The 20,977-nt window shown below is 56.7% G+C and overlaps 1 protein-coding gene across 16 annotated transcripts in view; it reads right to left on the bottom strand.

The window, feature by feature from the left end:
• The window catches only part of MAST3 (microtubule associated serine/threonine kinase 3), a 38,119-nt gene that overhangs the window by 3,493 nt on the left and 13,649 nt on the right, over nucleotides 1-20,977 (bottom strand). For 5 of the 16 annotated variants that reach the window (XM_067733219.1, XM_067733222.1, XM_067733209.1 and 2 more), the window contains 23 exons: nucleotides 18,118-18,206; nucleotides 17,962-18,034; nucleotides 17,752-17,772; nucleotides 17,148-17,226; nucleotides 16,310-16,470; nucleotides 16,035-16,110; nucleotides 15,532-15,741; nucleotides 15,332-15,433; nucleotides 14,925-15,057; nucleotides 13,339-13,409; nucleotides 12,842-12,927; nucleotides 11,830-12,038; nucleotides 11,010-11,148; nucleotides 8,348-8,480; nucleotides 8,027-8,192; nucleotides 7,385-7,486; nucleotides 6,552-6,674; nucleotides 5,582-5,691; nucleotides 3,349-3,488; nucleotides 2,566-2,810; nucleotides 1,905-2,111; nucleotides 1,171-1,397; nucleotides 614-736 (listed from right to left, as the gene is read on the bottom strand). In XM_067733219.1, coding sequence (XP_067589320.1) covers nucleotides 614-736; nucleotides 1,171-1,397; nucleotides 1,905-2,111; nucleotides 2,566-2,810; nucleotides 3,349-3,488; nucleotides 5,582-5,691; nucleotides 6,552-6,674; nucleotides 7,385-7,486; nucleotides 8,027-8,192; nucleotides 8,348-8,480; nucleotides 11,010-11,148; nucleotides 11,830-12,038; nucleotides 12,842-12,927; nucleotides 13,339-13,409; nucleotides 14,925-15,057; nucleotides 15,332-15,433; nucleotides 15,532-15,741; nucleotides 16,035-16,110; nucleotides 16,310-16,470; nucleotides 17,148-17,226; nucleotides 17,752-17,772; nucleotides 17,962-18,034; nucleotides 18,118-18,206 — 3,025 coding nt within the window. Of the gene's footprint in view, nucleotides 1-613; nucleotides 737-1,170; nucleotides 1,398-1,904; nucleotides 2,112-2,565; nucleotides 2,811-3,348; nucleotides 3,489-5,581; nucleotides 5,692-6,551; nucleotides 6,675-7,384; nucleotides 7,487-8,026; nucleotides 8,193-8,347; nucleotides 8,481-11,009; nucleotides 11,149-11,829; nucleotides 12,039-12,841; nucleotides 12,928-13,338; nucleotides 13,410-14,924; nucleotides 15,058-15,331; nucleotides 15,434-15,531; nucleotides 15,742-16,034; nucleotides 16,111-16,309; nucleotides 16,471-17,147; nucleotides 17,227-17,751; nucleotides 17,773-17,961; nucleotides 18,035-18,117; nucleotides 18,207-19,682; nucleotides 20,964-20,977 lie in introns of those variants that run through there. The other 11 variants (XM_067733221.1, XM_067733210.1, XM_067733214.1 and 8 more) reach the window with 5 other exon arrangements.

The following is a 20,977-nucleotide window of genomic DNA, read 5'->3' as shown; positions in this document are numbered from 1 at the left end:
AAGGGGTCGCCTGTGTGCCTTCCATCCAACGAGCCGTCCATGCACCCACCCACCCACCCATCTACTCATCCATTGGAAGCCCCGGATCCTAACCACCCGCTTCTTACCTAATGACCCCACCACTCACTGGGCCAAAGATGGATGTCTGCCATCTGTCCATCCATCCAATGAGCCATCTACCCACCCACTGGTCCCAGGAGCTATCCAACTAGGGGTCTGCCTCCTCACCTGTGTCCACCTCCCCGCCTCTAGGCCTCAGCCCCTGAGGACCCTCGGTCTGAGGGGAGGCAGGAGGCCAAGATCGTACAGATACCCCCAGCCCCACAGAGTCAGGGTGGGCCAGAGGGAAGGTCAGGAGAAGGGGCACCCAGGGGGCAGGAAGGGCTTCCTGGAGGAGTGGCTCTGAGGCAGAGGGGACGGGGCATGCAGGGCCGAATGCGGAGTGGTATGGTTGGACGGGGGGAACCACACAGAATTGGGAGCTGAGGCCAAGGCGTAGGGATGGAGGTCACAGGAGCAGCCCAGAGGGTGGGCAGTGTTGGGAGATCCAGGGGCCCTGAGGATGGACGGGGGTGGAGGCTCTGGGGTGGAGGGTGGGGTTGGGGGCCTGCACCTTCAGCAGTAGCTCCACGACATCCATGTGCACCAGCCCCAGGACCGACTCCCCGTTGATGTGGGTGATGAGGTCCCCGGCCCGCAGGCCTGCCTCCTGGGCAGGGCTTCCCTCCTCCACACTCTGGGGGTGGGGGCAGATAGCGGGGTCAGTGCCCTGGGCCCCAGAGCTAGAGACCCCAGCCCAGCTGAGTCAGCTACAGGCCCCCAGCAAGCTGCTGCCTTTCACACTGCCCGGTTTCCCAGACCTTTCAGAGACCAGTAGGGAGGGGACAGGTCCTGGGCTGGGGGAGGGAGGACAAAACACTGTACGGGAGCTTTGTGCCCCCTTGAGGTCTCCATCCCTCTTGCCCAGTCCTCTCCCCATAACTGACAAGGACCATTAAGACACAGGGGGCATCAGTTCCCTGCCCTGGGCTCCAAAACCTCATAGGCAATGAGTACTCGCTCGCTTTCCAAGACTAACAAATGCAGCTCCAAAAGGGAAGCGCCTTGCCAGGGCAGAGCTGGGACTCAAACCAGGTCTGGCTGTTCCCGCCCATCCCAGGGCCAACTCACCCACACGACATGGTGCACCGTGTAGATGTCACTGTCACCCATGTAGACGCGGATTGCCCGCAGGCTGAAGCCATACTTCTTGCCCGAGCTGTGGATGACAATGGGGGGCCGCAGGCTGCCACACACGGGGGAAGGGTCTCGGCTTGGAGAGGAGTCGCGGGACGACGGGTTTGAGGACAGCGAGCGTGGGGACAGGGGGCTCATGAGGGGGCCGCCGCTACCGTCATCTGCAGGGACGAGGTTCAGGGAGGGGGGTCACTCCCTTGTGGGTCCCCTCACAAGGCACCTTCCCCTCCCTCCACACCGATCAGTCGGTTTGTTTCTGTTTTTGTTTTTTGGCCGCCCGGCGCAGCATGTGGGATCTTAGTTCCCGGACCAGGGATCGAACCTGTGCCCCTGCAGTGGGAGCTCAGAGTCTTAACCACTGGACCACCAGAGAAGTCCCCACACTGATCACTCTGGCTGCTTTGCTGCCACTCCAATGCCCCAAACACCCTCCCCCTTCCCCTCCAGGCCTTTGCACATGTAGTGCCCGCTGCCAGGAATGCCAGTTCCCCAGCTGCTTCCTATCTCCTGGGCTCAGCCCCGAAGAGCAGCCCTGGGAGCTTTGTGCCTGGGGACACATCACCTGGAGGGACCCCCCTCCAGCTCCCGCTGGCCAAAGCAGCCCCTACTCCGTGGTTAAAATGGACATGGACAGACAAGCAAAGACGAGGCTGGGCCATGGGCGTCACCTGCCGTGATGATGAGCGACAGGGCAGACACTGAGGCTGACTTGGGCACGCGACCCCCGCTGGGGGAGGTCCTGGATTTCTCAGGGGCTGAGTCTCTCGGGCCCCCAAGGCGGCGGCCCCGGCCGGCATCCAGGGCCCTCGGCGTAGAGTGTCGTGCACCGGTGCTGTTGCTTCGTAGGCGCGCGTGGCTGAGGGCAGCTGTGTCAGCTACGGGGATCAGCAGGGTCGGGGGGTCAGTCTGCCCCTCCCCCGTCTCACCACTTGGCCCTTCTGCCCACAGAAGGCAAAGCCCCTTCCTCCCTGGTCGGTGTGTACACAGTCCAGCCTCCTGGCCTTTGTTCAGGCATTCCCTCTTCCTGCACACCTTTCTTTCACTGCTCTCCCTGGGAAGCTCCACTCTTCAAGTCCCCTACTTCAAGAAGCCTTCCCCTCACCCCAGTCAGATTCCTAACTCCCACTCTTGGAGCTCCCCAGTTCAATTCCTCTCTCCCATCCTAATCCAATGAAGCTGGGGGGTATCACCCTCAGACTGAGGCCTTTGCTACACAAGTGAATGTTGTCTCTAGAGAACTCCTACTCATCCTTCAAAACCCATCTCAAATAGTCCCTCCTGTGGGAAACTCTCCATGACACCATCCCTCCCACCCTGGATTCCACCTACCAGAAAGGCTTGAGGGCTTGGGCAACACTGGGGTGGCTGCTGGGGGTGGGTCGGGCTCCCCGAGAATGAAGACGGGCCTTTTGGGGCCCACAGGAGCTGGGCCGACTCCCTCATCCTCTGATGAGAAGGCAAATTTGGGCATCGTGTCCAGGTTGATGGTGTTCAGGAAAGATGGGCTAGGGCCCCGCTCAGGCTGGGAAAAGGGTAAGTGGCAGGAGGAACCGGAGGATGTGCAGGACCTCAGCCTGTAGCAGGGAAGAGCCTGAGTCACACCTGCCAGGTGCCCTCACCCCAGGACACCCAGTCTCCCCTAGTGACCATACCTTAACTCTCAGCCTAGAGTCAGAGGTAATTTGTAAATATAAGGTGAGTTCCCTCTGCCTGCTCTGTCCTCTGTGACTGCCCAGAGAACTCCTATTCAATTTTTAAAACCTAGCTTCCAACGCCCATCCTCTAGCAGACGTTGATTATTTCTGTGAGTTTGGACATTGAAAGATGAAAGGGACTTCATGAGCAAAGGGTATTCTGGGCAGAGGAAACAGCGCAAGCAAAAGCCTAGCAGTGTGATGGTACATGGCTGCTTTAGGTTTAGTGTGGTTAGGAATGCAAAGCCAAAGGGAGTGATGATAGGGGCCAGATTGGCAGGGGTCTGACAGGCTGGCCAATATGTTTTACCCTTTTCTACTGGGCCACTGGGAAGCTCTTTCCAATGTTAAGACTTTGTGGCTCCACCTCTTAGCAGGTTTGGAAGCTGGACCTGCTTATACTCCCCAGCCCACCTACCGGACCTCGGTGGTGCTCAGCCGGCGCCCATAGTCCCCCTCACTGCTGCGCTCCCACCCTTCCTCCCGGTCCTCACTGAAGCTCCGTTCAGCAAAGGTTGGGGTGGGCTGGACGGCCAGGAACTCAGAGCTGCTGTAGACCTGGGAAGCAATTAAAAATAACAGTAACGGGACTTCCCTGGCAGTCCAGTGGTTAAGACTTCGCCTTCCAATGCAGGGGGTGTGGGTTCAATCCCTGGTCAGGGAGTTGAGATCCCACATGCCTTGCAGCCAAAAAACCAAAACATAAAACAGAAGCAATATCGAAACAAATTCAATAAAGACTTTAAAAAATGGTCCACATACGAAGGGGAGTTCTGGGCAGAGCTCTGGCCCTTGAGGCTTCTGAGGAGGAGCTGCTACCATCATGACAAGCATGGATTTCTGTACATGAGCCCCTTTGGCAAACTGGTGACACCTACAGACCCCTTCTCAGAGTAGTATTTTTTTTTTTTTTTTTTTTTTTTTGCGGTATGCGGGCCTCTCACTGCTGTGGCCTCTCCCGCTGCGGAGCACAGGCTCCGGATGCGCAGGCTCAGTGGCCATGGCTCACGGGCCCAGCCGCGCCGCGGCATGTGGGATCTTCCCAGACCGGGGCACGAACCCGTGTCCCCTGCATCGGCAGGCGGACTCTCAACCACTGCGCCACCTGGGAAGCCCTCAGAGTAGTATTTTTAAATGCATCAAATGAAACAGGTCAGGTTGCAAGTGAGGCTGATTATATTAAAATAATATTAGAATATTTTTTAAACCAGCAATATGGTACTATACGTGCCTCTTTAGTAATGCATTAAATAACAAGATCTAGCAGGTCTCATAAGTACCATAATTTTGAAGTAGTTTTGAACTTGAAAGATATTTTACAACGACTCCAGAGTGATGTGAAAAATCCATGATTTGTATTGGTGACAAAGTCAAGGTCATGCTAATATTACTGTGATTTGTTGCTTATATTACAATTGGAAAACATACCAAATTTCAGTTAGAGATTAGTGAAAATAAAGATGTAATTTATTCCCATGCAAGTTCACAAACCCTAGATTAAGAAGCCCTTCAATAAATTCAGATAGTACCTGAAAAAAAAAAAAAGGTCCACATCATAAAAAAAAAAACAGAAACAAAAAAACCGTAACAACAACCGCATTCGTGGGGGACGGCTTAGTTGAGTGTTTCCTACATGCCTGACACTTCCCTGAGTCACTTCCTCAGATGCTTACTTACCACATCTCTAAAGACGTACAGATTTTTTTTTTTTTTTTTTTTTTTTGCGGTACGCGGGCCTCTCACTGCTGTGGCCTCTTGTTGCGGAGCACAAGCTCCGGACGCGCAGGCTCAGTGGCCACGGCTCACGGGCCCAGCCGCTCCGCGGCATGTGGGATCTTCCCGGACCGGGGCACGAACCCGTGTCCCCTGCATCGGCAGGCGGACTCTCAACCACTGCGCCACCAGGGAAGCCCAAGATGTAGAGTCTTTAGCCCACTGTACAGGTGGAGAAACTGAGGCTCAGAGCGGCCTGGCTACCAAGGGGCCACAGCTGGGGTTTCCTGCCTGGGGCCCAGACCCATAAGCAGTGCAGGTTTTTAAATGAAATTATAAACAAAGGAAGGAACTCAAGTTAAGCTGATGAGGCTATAATATAACACCCAGCATAGCAGATCTATTTACAATTGCCCCAAAGTGGAAACAACCCAAATGTCCATCAACTGATGAGTGGATCAAACAAAATATGGTCCAACCACACAATGGAATATTATTCAGCCACAACAAGGAATGAAGCCCTGACACATGCTACCATGTGGATCGACCTTAAGAAGCCAGACACAGGGAATTCCCCAGTGGTCCCACATAGCGTATGATTCTATGTATGTGAAATGTCCAGAACAGGGAAATGCATAGAGACAGAAAGCAGATGAGTGGTTGCCGGGGAGCGGGGGAAGGGGAAACGAGGAGTGACTGCAGCCGGGTACAAGGTTGCCCTTTGGGGATGATGGAAATGTTCTGGAACTAGATACAGGTGGCGGTTGCACAACACTGCGAATGTACTAAATGTCACTGAATTGTATGTACAGTTTAAAATAGCTAAAATAGTCTATTTTACGTTACATGTATTTCACTACAATAAAAAAAAGAAAAAAACCCCCCAAACATCTTGCCCTGTTTCCTGAGCACTAGCTACATCCAGGGCCCAGGCTCACCTTGCTGAACCGGTGGGAACAGGATGAGAACTGGGGGATCTCCGTGGATGACTCCTCATCATTCGTCTCGTCATCTTCAGAGCCCAGGTGACGGTAACGCTCTGAGCGCGCTGCGGGAGGGAAAGGCATGTGCAGCCCACCTGATGCTGGGGGAGGTGGACACAGGGGCTGTGGGGTGATGTGGAGAGGGCCTCCCAGGTCGGGAGACACTGTCAGGGCAAAGGCTTTGTGGTGGGACCAGGCTTGGTATGTTTAAGGACCAGAGGAGGCTTGGGTGGCAGATTTAGTATCTGGGAATAAATCCCAGTTGTGTTCCTAAAAGCTGTGGGACTGTGGATGGGAATTCTTGTGTCTCAGTTTCCTCACCCTTAAGATGGGTTACCCAGAGTTAGGTAAAATTGTGCCTCTCAAACATAAAGGATGTCCCTCATCTTACAGAAAAGGAAACAGATGCTCAGAGAGGACCTCTGACATGCCCAAGATCACACATCAAGTTCTGGAGGAGGTACTGGAAGCTGGGGGCGTTTACTCTGTGTTTGGCCAGAGCCCCGAGTGGGGAGAAGGAGATTTGTCTGAGCTCACCTCAAGTGCTCGAGGGGACCCCTCCACCAAAGCTGAGCGAGGCACCCCACCCTCCTGTATGGCAGGCAGGGCTCCATGCCTGGTCAGGGCTGACACTCAGGAGGCTGAACCTGCTGGGGGACCCCCAGGCAAGGGCTGCCACATGCAGTGCCTTGGTTTCCCCTCCCGCAACCCAAGGTGGTGCGACAGCCTCCTGAGCTCAGACGCATAGGAAATCCAGGCAGGGGGGCAGCCAGCAGACATGCCCCAGCTTCTTGGAAAGCTCAGGAAGTTGGAAGCTCCAGGCCCAAGGTGAGGCACCAAGCTGGGGTGGAGACCCTGTTAGACACCCCTCACCACCCCAGGAGATCGTGGGACAGCACAGCCCACCTCCTGGACCCCTGCTTACTGTCGAAGTAGCTGGTGTCGTCCTCAGCTTCAAGCTGCGGCACAAACTCGGCCTTGTGTCGCAGAAGCCCCGCCCAGTCCAGTGTCCAGAAGAAGGGGTGCTGCTTTACTTCGTGGGTGCCTCCTGCAGACATGCCTGGCTGAGCCCTGCTGGTCCCCACCCCCCATGGCCCCCTGGGCCAATTATGAACCCAAACTTGGCCAACACAGAACCAGAAAGATGAGAGGGGAAACGAGCCATCCTTTAAGAGCCCATAGGGGAACCAAGCTAGGGCTAGAACCCAGGCCCTGCTCTTCCCTCTGCTGGACTCTGAGATCCCATCACCTGGAGAAACCCCAGAACCTTAGGAGGGGGTTTTTCCCACATGTTTCTACCCCACGGAGCAGAGCTGACTGCATGAAGCAGAGCTGACTGTATCCTGTTCCCCAACCTCAGCCCCCATAGTCCTCTCCAGTGGCCAAGCTTCATCCTGACTGTGATCTGTAGTGGCCACATAATGGGTGGCTGCATGAATATTAAATAGTCCCTTAATCAATATTTTGGTGGCTGGGGAAACTTGGGACAGTGGGATCCACTGGGCTGGGCCTTGGGGACCGTAGGACACAGCCCATGGCAACCTGGCAGGCTCATACACACAGCCTCAGTGCCCCTTGTCTGAACCAGACCCAGCTACCTGCTACTCTTCAAAATCTTATGCTAGTTCTTGGTGAGCTCCTATGCATCCGTCAAAACCCCAGTTTCAAGTCCCCCTCCTCTATGCAGCCTCTCAAATAGAGCTCTTGTTTACCCCAGCCCCCATCCCACCCACCTGGGCCTCACCCACACCTACGTACCAGTGCCCAGACGGTCCAGGGGGCTCTGTCGGAGCAGCCTGGTGATGAGGTCCTGGGCGTCAGCTGGAAGGGCTTCGTCCCCCTCTGGCCACATGATCTCATCTAAAATGAGAGGAGGGAATGAGCGACTGGGGATAGCGCTTCCTAGCACCTCCTACCACCTCCCCTTTCTATGCTCCCAGCCATCAGCCTCCTCTGCTCCTTCAGCATACCAGGCTTGGTCCCATACAGCCTTTGTTCTGGCTGTGCCCTCTGCCCTGAGCACCTTCCCTTCATCCATCTCTGTGACTCCCTCTCGCTCCTTTAAGTCTTTGCCCACACGTCACCCAGTGTGGCCCTGCATGACTCTCTATTTAATATAGCACCCCTGCACCCGCCCCCCGCCCCCTCCCTTCTCCCTGCTTCCTTCCCTCCTCAGCATTTTTTGCCTCTGATTGCTCCATAATTTGCTTATTTATCTCCCTTACTGTCCCTCTCGCCCTTGGCTGTGTCCCCAGGGCTCAGCTGGGGCCGGGCACGCCATAGGTGCCCAATCCACAAGTGGGCCTGCTCCCCTCCCCGGCAAAGGCAGGGGGGACCACCAACCGGAGCCAAAGTGGGGCTGAGACTTAAACCTGGGGCGACAGGGCAGGGGGAACGCACCACTGACCACCTGGCCAAAGAGTTCCTCAGGGGTATCTCCGAAGAATGGCACACAGCCCACCAAGAATTCGTAGAGGACGACGCCCATGGCCCACCAGTCCACTGGCTTCCCGTAGCCCTGGCGGAAGATCACCTCGGGGGCAATGTACTCAGGCGTCCCGCATACCTGGGCCAGGTGGGACAGGGAAATGAAAGACCGCCCCCAGCCAGGGAAGAAAGTATAGGTAGAATTACAGGGATAGTTTCTTTTCTCCTTTTTGCTGCAAAGTCTCCCCATGTCCTGGGCTCAGGCTTCGGGCAGAGGGAGGCAGCCCCGCCCACCTGCTTGTCCACGAACTCCCGAGTGTCCTTCTCGATGTGGCCCTCGTAGAGGTTGGTGGCCATACTCATGAGCCCGATCTTAGACAGGCCGAAGTCAGTTAGCTTGATGTGGCCGAGCGAGGTGATGAGCAGGCTGTGGGCAGGCGGGTGGTGCGCTCAGGGCTGGGGGGCCCGAGGTGCCTGGCTGCTCCCGCCCCCTCGCCCCCCCCAGAACTTGGTCCTACAGGAGGCGGCCCAACCCCTCCATGGATCAGAAAGCACTGCCTGTGTATGATCACATTACTGAAAGAAGCAGCGGGTCTTGGGCAATATTACAAATTTGGCAAACATCTCTGTGCACCAACTGGGTGCATCTGGTGTTGCTCTTGAGCACCTACTGTATACTCCGCTGTGCAAAAGCTAAGTTCCTGAGAATCACAGCATGTCCCCACTGGGCATGAAAACGTTTCGTGAACACCTCCTGGGGGGGATCTACAGCTTATTCTTGTACGTGCATCCATGATTTTAACAAACTGAATACTTTGTAAGCACCTGTTGTTAAGTGAACATGTCTTTAGCACCTGCTGTGTACAGAAATATTTGTGCCTCTCATGGGCGCACCAGTTTTTTAAAACTTACACACCTACCATGTATGCTGCTGTTCATGTTCTCCTGCAAGCTTAAGGATATGAATATTTTAAGTGATAAAATGATATGCGCCAGCTTTATTTTATAAAGTCACATTTTCACGCACCTCCGGGGGACATCTGCCCATTTAAAAATAAATTTCTGGGGACTTCTGTGGTGGTCCAGTGGTTAAGACTCAGAGCTCCCAATGCAGGTGGCCCAGGTTCGATCCCTGGTCAGGGAACTAGGTCCCACATGCGTGTCGCAACTAAGGAGCTGGTGGGCCGAAACTAAGGAGCCCACCTGCCGCAACTAAGACCCAGTGCAACCAAATAAATATTTTAAAAAGTAAAAAATAAATAAATAAAATAAAAAGGGGAATTTGGACACAGACACGCACACAGGAGGAGCACCACAGCCTAGGGACTACCAGAAACCGAGAGAAAGGCCTGGAACACACCCTTCCCCATCACCTTCAGAGGGAGCGCAGCCCTGCCGACACCTTGACCTTGGACTTCTGGCCTCCAGAACTGTGAGAATAAATTTCTGTTGTTTAAGCCCCCGAGTCTGTGGTACTTTGTTAGGGCAACCCTAGCAAACAAATGTACCGTCTCCTGACTTGGGGTGTATTTGAAATTTTCCGAAGCAAAGAGGAAAAAATATTTTTCTGGAGCAACTACTGTGTAGGCCTATCCCTCCCTGAACCCTCCAGGGCTGCACCTTCCCACACCGTTTTTCAGATGAGGGTCCTGAGCTTGGGAGGGGCAGGCCCTGCCTTGGGGACACTTGGAAGATCCCACTCCAGGATGATCCCACAGAGGCCCAATGGGCACAAAGCAAGCAGCCTTAGAGCGTCGAGCACAGAGGCCCAGGTACACAGCAGATGCCAACACACATTTGCTTTGTTTTCGAAGCCACTCGCAAACAAGATGCCCTGAAAACATGCAGGGCTCTTCACGCCTCCACACAGCAAGTACCTCCATTGGAAAGGGACCCATATCCCTGGCACACAGTAGGTGATCAATGCATGCTGACCTCAACATAAAAACTTTATAAAAAGATGGCTGCAGTGTTCGGGGACTGACACACAGTCATTGCCTAATAACTGTGGTTCTGATCACCTTTCCACAGCTGGTGCCCAGTAAATACACGCCAGCTAAAAAATGTGCTTTATAAACTCAAAAAGGTCATCAGTGTGCGAGAAGTTAGTTATACCGCCGTCTGGGTTCCTTAAAACGGTGAGCACAGGCGCAGGTATACAGCAGGTGCCAAATACAGGTGCTTTGTTTTCTAAGCCACTTGCAAACTACAAGATGCCCTGAAAACATGCAGATTCTTAACGCTTATGTCCACACCTCCACATGGCAAGTACCTGAGAAACTCATACTTCTTGCCTGGTATCCAAAGGGCACTTGATGAAAGAGCAGCCCTTTCCTCTGTACACAGGAGGTGCTCAACTAATGTACGGAAGAGTGCTTTGAAAATTATGAAAGGGTTACAAAGTATGAGGGATTATTTACACTCACACTTGCGTTTTTCAGTCACCCAGAGAGCACCGGGCACTCAGTAGGTGCCTACTAGAAACTAGGATAAAATAAACACTCTAGGACTCTCTTTCTTCCCTGCACTAACACACAGCAGGAGCTCAAGACATGCAGTCCCTTTCTCTACACATAAGGTCTTGCAAAGTGCATGTCCCTGCTCTTTGTATATAGCTGGTGCCTCATAAGTGCATGTTCACTTCCCTTGTGTGGCAGCAGCTCTGTGAGTGCATGGTCCCTTCCCCTGTCCAGTCTGTGCCCCCTCACTCTGCCTGGCCAGCACCTCGATAAGTGCACTGTCCTTCCCCTGCACACAGCAGGCGCCTATTAAATACCTGCTCTCTCAGTACACACCAGGTGCTCAACATTGCCAAGATCCCTGCTTTCTACCAGCAGGGGGCCCATGATGCCAGGAGAATCTAGGTGGTGGGGCTCCTGAGCAGTCCCAGACCCACTCAGAGGCCCCGCCCCCAGGCTACTCTGAGCCCCGCCCCCTGAGAGCCAGGCCCACTCACTTGTCTGGCTTGAGGTCCCTGTGCACGATGCCATAGTTGTGCAGGTACTCCAGCGCGAGCACCGTCTCGGCGAAGTACATGCGGGCCATATCCACGGGCAGCGGGCCCATGTTCTTTAGGAGCGTGGCACAGTCGCCGCCTGCAGAGGGGTGGACGTGCTCACAGAGGCCCTCGGCTCTACAGCCGTGCCCAGACTTGTGCCTATGTGCCCTCCCCACCTTCTGGAAAGTGCCTCCAATCTGTCCTGAATTGGGGTGGGGACCTGGGAGGTGCGGGAGGATAGGCAGACCCTGCCTTCTGATTTTCCCCTGGCAGGGCAGCAGCTCTGTTAAGTGCACAGTCCCTTCCCCTGTACACAGCTGGTGCCTCCTAAGTGCACGCTTCCTCTGCTCACCCGGCAGCCGCTTGGTTAAATGCATGTCCTGCACTTACCTGAAGGCCCTGCTCTTTCCTGAACTGCAAACCTGATCCCACAACTCCTCACCCTGGCCCCCAACCCCCCTAGTCCTTCTGACGCACGCCTCCCTCCCTTCGCTGCTCTAGCCTCTAGGCCCTTGCCCACCAGTCCCTCCTGCCTAGGCTGTCCATCCTACCCCTATACCCTAGGGTCCTGCCCTCACACTTCTCTTTGGGATCCCCCAGTTCCAACTCCCTGAGGCTGGGTCCCCCACCACAGACTGAGGGTCCCCCAAGGCAGGCTGGGACCCCATGGAGGACAGAGCAGACTGCGGGCTTGATCAAAGGAGGGATAAGGTATTTCTTCTGGATCAGGAGTAAGCTCTCCATTGCTCTGGAGGCATGCAAGCCCCAGTGACCGCACCTTCCACATACTCCATAACCATGCAGAGGTGGCGCCGGGTCTCGAACGAGCAGAACATGCTGACCACAAACGGGTTCTCAGCGAAGGTGAGGATGTCGCGCTCCACGAAGACCTGCTGGATCTGGTTGCGAAGGATCAGGTTCTGCTTGTTGATCTTCTTGATGGCAAAGCGCTGCCTCGTTTCCCGGTGCCGCACCAGGTAGACGGCCCTGGGGCGGGGCGGGGTGGGGTGGGGGGGAGCCGGGCTCGCTGAGGCCCGAGATCCAGGTCCCGGCAAGCACTGGGACCCGACCTGGGTCCAGAACCCAACCCGCTGTGCCTTTGCCTGCGCTGTGCCCTCCCTTCTCCCAAAGCGGCCACCCCGTGGGTTTAAGCCACTCTCCCTGGTGTCATATAAAGAGCCAAAGATGACCCCCTAGGTTGTTTATTTCTTCACAGCCGACTGAGACCCGTTAGCTCAAAAGCCCCGCTGGCACACACTCAAATCGCTTTAACTACAAGTCAAATAAGCAGACTTTTAGCCATTTAGAGCCTGCTGGTTTTGCATACCTTGTAGATAAGATAAACTCTGGGGCTATTAAAGACCCCAAGCCGCTCCTGCCCTGTGGAGCTCTCAGACCCAGAGACCCCCCCACTGTGCTGCGGAGCCTCCTCTGAAAGCCCCCCTCCGTCCCAGACCCCACAACGGTCTTATGCTGTGAGGGACTCCTCCCCCTCCCCCAAAGCAAATCCGTCAAAGCGGCACTTAAAGAATGCTTCGCGCACGCTACTGCCATCGTGTGGCCATCTTTTCCCTTGCTCAGTCCCCAGATTCCTAGAACCCCAAACACCTGGGGTAAGTAAGGACCTAGATCACGGACAAGCCCTTCCAAGGCCATGCCCCTGCTGTTTTGTGCCTCCACTTCCCTCTTCAGGCCTCAGTTTCCCTGTCTGCACACTCAGGGGCTGTGTGGGCTTCAACCATCCCCATGGGCATCTGAGAAATGGGTCTATGGGGTACCCAAGGACTCACCCGTAGGCCCCATTGCTAATGAGTTTGATAGTCTCGAAGTCGCTCTCACAGGGCTTCCTCCGTGAAGGGCCGACCAGGGCACGACTCTGGGGGGGTGGGTAGCAAGAGGGGTCAGGGTCCTGCCCCACCGCTGAGCAGGCTGTGTTCTTCCTGCCCGCAAGTCCCAATTGCTGGTCCTGGCACCTGACGCTACCTCTTCTCCTACACAAACTTGTCAAACTCAGCTTCCGAGTTTGAGCTTTTGCTTAAGCTACGCATGCCCTCCTTCCAGAAAACTCCTACACATTCTGCAGTGCCCCCTCCAACCCTGCCCTGCCCAACCTCCATGGCAGGGCAGTCTCACCTGCCCCCACCATCCCCCCCAAAGTCACAGGCGTTCATTAAGCACCTGCTGTATGCAAAACCTCAGCAAACAGCAAACCCAGCCCTTCTCATGGCCACCTGATCTACCGTCAAAAGAACAAGACAGGTGGGGCCGCCAAAGCTCTGCGTCTTACTTCTGGGGACTCCGGTGCTGGTGCTGGGGGCTGTCCTCCACTGTCATCAAGGTGACTCAGAGGCACCGTCTCTGTAAAATGAGGGAGGAGCCTCAAATGGGGTTTCTGAGCCCCGCCCCTCCACCACCCGGAGACTTCCGGAGGCCTCCAGGGCTCATCCTGGGCTGGGGAAATGGTGCCGCCCCTGACCAGCTCCCACGATACTGTCATTCAGCCCCTACTGCGTCCAGGTGTCGGTCAAACCCAGGAAGCTGGGCTGAACGACTAAGGAACCTTCTAGAAGGGCCGGTGGGAAGCCCAGGCTCCGAATGCTCAGCCTACCTTGAACCCTGGCCCCAAGTCTTGGGCCTGTGAACACCGGCTGTGACGCTGCCCCTCTGGGTGATGGCTCCTAACATCCTCCTCAGCTCAGGGCATGGCCCAGGCGAGCCCCCTTAGTTTCCAGCCCTGGGGCTTAGCAGAGGGGTGGCCCCGGGTGGGAGTGTGCAGCTGGTGAACAACAGCAGTGACGGTGGCCATGAAGACAGTGTCTTGCGGTCACAGAGCAAGGCTAAGATGAGGCAGTGAGCCTCAGGGTGAGGGAGGCCCGGGTTCAGATGCAGCCCGCCCGTCCCACTGTCAGTGGGCCCACTGCGCGGTGCTGGGTAGATGACTGCCCCCGCAGCCTCAGCTGCCACCTGCCTGCCTGGCCACTTCGTGTTTCCTCTGACACCCGGGCCCACCCACAGTGCCACCTGCGTCATCTTCATGAGACAGAAAAGAGGTTGGCTGCGGCCACACGGCTAGTCCATGGGCGATCTGGTCTCGGGCACACCTGGGCCTGAACCCCAGCTCAATCTCATCTGCCCGGAGCCTCAGTCTCTCTGGCTTTAAATGGGGACAATGGCAGCCCAATCCCAGTGGACGCTGGCCACTGCGGCTGGTCCCTGCTGACCCCGTCGCCTCCCCCCAGCTCCCCTCCTTCCTCAGCCACACCCCTTTCCTCGCTGCTCTTCCAACACACCAGACACAGACCCACCTCAGAACCTTTGCCTTCACCATTCCCCCTGCCCGGTTCATTTTCTCTCTCCCCTAAATCTGCACACCTTTCCATCCTCCAGGCCCCAGCCTGAATATCCTCTCTTCCCAGAGCTCCCCCAACCACCCCTGGACCAGGGCAGGTTCAACGCTCCCCTAGCACCATGTCTCGGTTGTTCCCCTGTCCTGGCTGGGGGGTTCTCGGCCACCTTGGTCGTGCCCATGGGCTGCCCCGTCTGACTCCCACTTCCCGGGCCACAGTAGGATGAAATTGGGAAAGTGCTTTGTGAATTCACAGGACAACGTGGATGCCACTGCTAAAGGTGGTCCTCTGGTACCCTGGCCCAACTTGACTTAGCATTTGAGGACTTGGCAGGTCAGGGGCTCCAACTTGTGGCCACCTTACCCCGGAATCCTGGGCACTTTCCCCATAATATGCCCTGCAGGTGGTTGAGGACAGGGCCAAAGAGAGAGTGTGGAGGCTCTGGAGTCAGGTGGGCATGGGTTGGAATCCCGGCTCCACCGCAATCTCACCCCAGTTTCTTCTTTCTGCCCCACCCCCAGCTCACCCTGGAGGGGGTCCTTAGCCAGGCCCAGCTGCCCAATGATGTACCGCGGCAGGTCCGTCTTGATGCCCTGGCCCTCGCGGGCCTGGCCCTCGGCAGCCTCCAGCAGGTGGTAAAACTCCTCAGGGTCAAACTCCTGGGGGTGCAGAGGGGTTGGTCAGCCGAGGCCTGGTCCCACCTGCAGGCCTTTGCACACGCCGCTCCCTCTGTCTGAAGCATCCTCGCCAGTGGCTCCAACTCGTCCCTGGGATCTTAGCTCCCGGCCCCTCTTCTGGGAAGCCCGCCGCAGCCCGGCAGCCCCCAGCATTCCTCTCAAAGCCCTATACGATGGGGCCTGTCTCTTGTATCTCGGCAGGACCGTTGGGTGCCTGGACTCAGCCCGGCACCTGGCCATGTGCCAAGATACTCACCAGGCACTCGAGGAGCCTCGCTGGCCGCGAGATGATGACCAGCAGCTTCCGGACAAGCTGGACAATGAAGCCAACTTCCTCACTGTCTGAGCGCTCATGGGCCTGGGGGCAGATGGGTGGTAGCGTCATCTGCAAGTCCTTGGTCCTGCCCTGCCCTCCTTGGGGACTCCTAAACCCTGCGCTCCCCTGCCCCCACGCACATCCTGCAGCAGCCTCTCCAGCTTCTCCTGCATCTCCAGGAAGTAGCGGGAGGTGACAAGAGCCTCTCCAGACTTGGCCAGGCAGTCGCGGGCCAGCTCGATGATTTGGTGGTGGATGAAACCCAGGACGCCGTCAGCCAGTGCCAGCCGGGCGCCGGGTGAGAAGGCGGCCAGAAACTCCTGCAGACGGCCCTCCATCTGTGCTGTGGCCTGGGCAGGGAGCAGGGGAGATGGGGTGACCTGGTCACTGGATGGGGCTGGGGAGCGACATGCGCAGATGGGGGCGGGAGAGAGAGAAGATGTGACGATGGGGTCCAAAGATTGGAGAAGAAGCAGCAACGTGTACAGGTGCGGGTGGGGGAGGGGGGAATTTGAGACAGAGAGAGAGGGAAAAACAGAAATGGACAGATAGGGGGGATGCAGCCAGGAAGACAGCAGGTGCCACTGGAGGGACAGCAACATGGAGGGAGCTGGGGCTGGTCTAGCCGCCAGGCGCTGCCCACCTTGGGGAATCTCTCCCGGTACACGTGATTCATCATGACGATCTCATTGTCGAAGGCCCCTGTTGTGCGTCCAGGGCTGAAGGAGGGGACAACTGGCTTATGACATGGGACCCAAAACACAGCCCAGGGAAGGGCGGCTGAGTCAGGTCTGAGGGCCAAGGGCCGGAGGCCAGGCTTGTGCACGGTCAGGACCAAAGGTGGAGGAGGAGCCATGATGTGGGTCCCAAAGCCAGCCCAGGGAGGGGCTGGGGCTGGGGTCAGAGGTCGAGGCCCACCTGAGGCTGCGGGAGCGGGGCCGAAGGCGAGGTGAGTGGTGGCCGCCCTCCTCATCAACCATGCTCTCTGAGCTGCGGAAATGCTTGGACAGGAAGCATAGTTCGTCCGGCGTCGGCTGGAAAGGAAGCTGGTGGAGGCGCTCCCTGGAGGATGAGCTCGACTGGCAGGAGGGGGTATCGGGGCCATGGGTTCATGGTCAGTGCCACAGCCAGGACCCCAGCATTACCCCTCAAGGCTCAGGCTGTCTGCTGGTCATCAGATGGTAACTCTCCTGCCTGGCTCCTGTGCATCCCTCAAAACTCCAGCTTTGATGTCCCCTCTTCCAGGAAGCCTTCCCTACCTGCTCCCTTGGCAGCCCCAAGACCCCCTCTGACCAGGCCTTCCCTGACCACACAAGGATGAGGATATCTGTGTATCCCGGACCAGGAGTCCCTTGGGGCTGAGGCTGGGTCCTTTCAGGGACACCCCAACATTGCCCAAAATGGGGCACAGAGGGGCCAGCCAGGATGTTTGCTGATTGGATAACTATCCAACACCTTAAAAAAAAAATCCCAAAGGGGCTTCCCGGGTGGCGCAGTGGTTGAGGGTCCGCCTGCCGATGCAGGGGACATGGGTTCGTGCCCCGGTCCGGGAAGATCCCACATGCCGCGAAGCGGCTAGGCCCGTGAGCCATAGCCGCTGAGCCTGCGTGTCCGGAGCCTGTGCTCCGCGGCTGGAGAGGCCACAACAGTGAGAGGCCCGCGTACTGCAAAAAAAAAAAAAAACCCAAAGACGTGTCTTCCTCACCCCCAACCTGGCACTCCCCTGTCTGCCTGCCAAGGTAGGACTTGTGAGTACCGAGACAGTGGAGCTGGGCGTGTTGGTTCCATAGCCAGAAGACGGGAGGGACGCGAGGGACCATCTTCTGCCGTCGGCCCTGGAGAGAATGAGAAGTTGGAAGGAAGGCAAGGACCCTGCAGCTTGTGGGGACCAAGGGCAAGCACTGTGGCTGGCTGATCCTGGCCCCATGGGAGGAAGGACCTTCTGAAAAGGCCAAGAACAGGAATACAGGGTGAGCAAGTCCACTGTGTGTTTTCTCCTTGTTCTTCAGCTGCCTCCTCCAGGAAGTCTTCCCTGACACCAGCGGCCAGTACGTCCCCCATCAAAGCTGCTCTAAGTTGCAGCTGCTGGAGTACACGCTGGCCACTCCCACCAGACTGAGGACTCCCTGAGGGCCAAAGTCCAGCCTCCCATTCCTCAGCCCCCAGTGTAGGGCACGGCCTCCAGCAGGCACTGAATAAACGTTGTTGAATGAATAAGTGACATCTAAGTGCCTGGCACATAACAGGTCCTCCATCAGGTCTTGTTAAGTGAATTAACAACTTTCAGTGAATGAGTGATTCCTGGACGAAGTCATGCCACCTCCTCCCCCTGCCCCTCCCGGAGGGCTCATAGAAATTACCTGTCTGTGCTCGGGATGTGGCTGCAGGAGACCGTGCGTGCATGTGTGCATTTGCCAAGGGCGGAAGCCAGAGGAGAGACCACAGCAGGGCAGAGGCCAGGGGTGGGGAAAAGGCTAATGAGGAGGCAGGTCCAGCCACCAGGTGCATGCCCCTGCCTGTCCCCTCGCCCATCACGTCAACACCATCCCCCAAAGCCGGAGACCACTCACCTCCGGGCAAAAGGGAAGTTGATAGCAGATGCAGCTGAGAAGTTCCGAGGACTATCCAGGGGGCTGCTGCCTGCTGAGGAGGAGGGGGGGGGAAACTGGGTCAGTGGGGGTGGAGACAGGACACTCCCACCCTGCCCCGCTTGCCCCCGCGCTCACCTGTTGGGATGGACAGGGGTGACAGGGGCCGGGAAAGGGTCGGCGAGGGCGTTCCTACCACCAGGCTCTTGCGGTTCCCGCTGCGGCAGCTGTTGGGGGGGAAGGTGGGGACAAGTCCAGGACTCCTGCTTCACAGGACCACATGCTCAGGTCCAGGACTCCTGCTTCACAGGACCACATGCTCAGGTCCAGGACTCCTGCTTCACAGGACCACTTGCTCAGCTGGGAGCACATGGGTGATGGCTTCCAGGCAGGACAGGAAGCTGGGGGCGACCACTCTCTCTCTGCTCCCCAGGCGGACCGCCCCTCTGCAACATCATAGCCCTGGCCCAGCTTCTCCAGCTTCTGTGTTCACAATCCCACGCCCAGGACTTCCCCGGCGGTCCAGTGGTTAAGACTCCACACTTCCAATGCAGGGGGCACGGGTTCGATCTCTGGTGGGGGAAGTTCTGCATGCTGCACAATGCCGGGGTGGGGGGCGGGGGGGGACGGCTGCTCCACAATCCTGCCCCACAGCCTTGCCCACATCGTGGCCACTGCCGGGAACAATGGCAAATGAGGCAGAGGTTGGAGAGGATCCTGGAACCCACAGGTGGGTTGAGGCAGGCGCCCACTCCATTTTATGCACCTTTTCCCAGGGCCACTGCTCCAATCTCTGAGCAGACCCCCTCCCCAAGATCCCCCTAAAACGCCAATCTGATCCTTGGAAACCCCAAAGCCAGCATTTGCACATTGGGTCCTGTTCTTGTTCTACCAAACTTTTTTTTTTTTTTCAAAGAATGTTTTTTTAAAAAAAAAATTTATTTGTTTATTTATTTATTTTATTTTGGGTACACCGGGTCTTAGTTTGCACGTGGGATCTTCGTTGCGGCACACGGGATCTTTCAGTTGCGGCATGCGGGATCTAGCTCCCCGACCAGGGATCGAACCTGGGGCCCCCCCTGCATTGGGAGCACTGAGTCTTACCCACCGGACCATCAGGGAAGTCCCTGTTCTGCCAAACTTTTGCCCACATGTTTTCCTCCCTTCATCCCAGCTCCCTCCTGGCCACCAGACCCCTGACCCAGGCGCCCCCCGCAACCCTTGCCCAGTAATTCCCATATGTGCCCTGGCCCCAGCCCCCGCCCTGGCAGAGGGAAGTTGGGAGCGACACGGTTCCCCCCACCCACTCCAGCAGTCGCCCGGCAACGGCTCCGATTGCTCTCTCTCGACAAGTGCATCAGCCCACACAGCCTGAGCCGCCAACGCAGCCCAGCCTTGGCGGGAGAACTGCTCAGGGAGGGAGCGATGACACCTCGGGGCCTCACAGGGCCAGGAATGGCGTCCCAGGCAGAAGGCACAGTGCAGGCCAAGGAGAGTGAGGTCAGCAACCGGCTCAGGAGACAAGACATGCACGGAGGAGGGGTTCAGCCTATCCACGGCTCCATGTGCAGCTGCTCTGCTGAGCCTATTTCCCCATCTGTATACTTTGCAAAGGTGCATACACAGTGCTCAGCTTTGGGCCTGGCACTGGGTAAATTGTGGCATGTTACGTATATTGTTATCTTTCTCCTGACATTACTCACAGGGCCTGGTGCATGGTGGGAGAGCAAGCAATGCCTCTCCAGCAAATTAAATCACCGACATCTGCCAATACCAATAAGCCCAGAGGAGGGAGAGACCAGCTGCACCCATTTCCCAGCCTGGAAAACTGAGGCCACAGATGTCATCAGCCACAAAGATTGTCCTTTAGTCTGAGATGCAAAAGCAAAAGTGAAACCCACAGGTTCCTGCAAAACTTCCTGTCACCACCCCCCCAACACACACACATCCGACAGCCCACATCCTCTTCCAGCCCCTCACCCCCACACTGCACCCCAATGCATCATTTTTCACTTCCAACAGCATTTGGGAAAAACACTGGGAGCCTCCCTCTTGCTCTCAGGCAGGGCTTTCTTGAAAACAACCAAATCTGAGATCTCAACGGGGAACTGGGCATCATCTGTTCAATTCCCGAGCATCTACTGAGCACCAACTGTGTGCTCAGCCCTCCCTGGAGAAGGAGAAGGCCCAGGACCCTGAGAAGCTGCCTAGTTTTTCAATAACCAGCCCTGTGGCACAACAGAGAGTGAGAATTATGTCAGAAAAGAGGCGCCTGAGGCCAGTTTCCTGCACCTGATCCCTGAGGTGCCCATGAGCCTTCTGTGGCTCCCCAGGTTCTGGGAGAAGAGCCTAAACCCTGGATTAGTCATTCAAGGTCCTTCAGCAGCTGGTCCCACCGCCCAGCCTTTGCCTGTGCTCCCCTCTGGTGCCCCGGCCAAGCACTGGTGAGACACTCAAGCACAGAGAGGTTAAGGAAGTGCCTGAAGGCACACAGCCTGACAGTGGCTGAGCTGGAATTTCAACGCAGGTCCAGCAGAGCTCACAGTCCTCACTTAGCTTCTCTGCCTTTCAGGAGAAACTGAGACTCCACTTTGCTCTGGATAGAACACCGTGATTTCCCCCCACCCCCCCATAACCGACAAACACATCATCCTCCCGCAGCAAATATTTGCTTCTGAACCATCATTTCCGCTGACTGGGCCCCAGGGACTAAACAGCCTCAGTTTTTCCAGGAAGCTCCTCCGCAGGTCTGCCCAGAGGACAGGTTCGAATCCTGATTCAGTCCCAAATCCCTGCTGCTTCTGTCACCACCTGAGCTGCGACCCCGGCGAACAGACATCCCAATTTGGGTAAGGAGCGGTGAAAGGAAGGTGCCTGGGACCCCAGGGGATACCTGGATCCCAATGCATCCGCCCACTTCCCCCTACCGCCGGACACAGTGGCCCTCCCCGCGCTGCCGAGATACACTTTTGGCAACTCGTGTCTGCTCGGTCGGCCG

The sequence above is a fragment of the Pseudorca crassidens genome, chromosome 3 (genome assembly GCF_039906515.1).
Source record: "Pseudorca crassidens isolate mPseCra1 chromosome 3, mPseCra1.hap1, whole genome shotgun sequence".
Classification (NCBI taxonomy): Eukaryota; Metazoa; Chordata; class Mammalia; order Artiodactyla; family Delphinidae; genus Pseudorca; species Pseudorca crassidens.
Note: the sequence above shows the minus strand (reverse complement) of the source record. Positions and strands in the feature narration are given on the sequence as shown.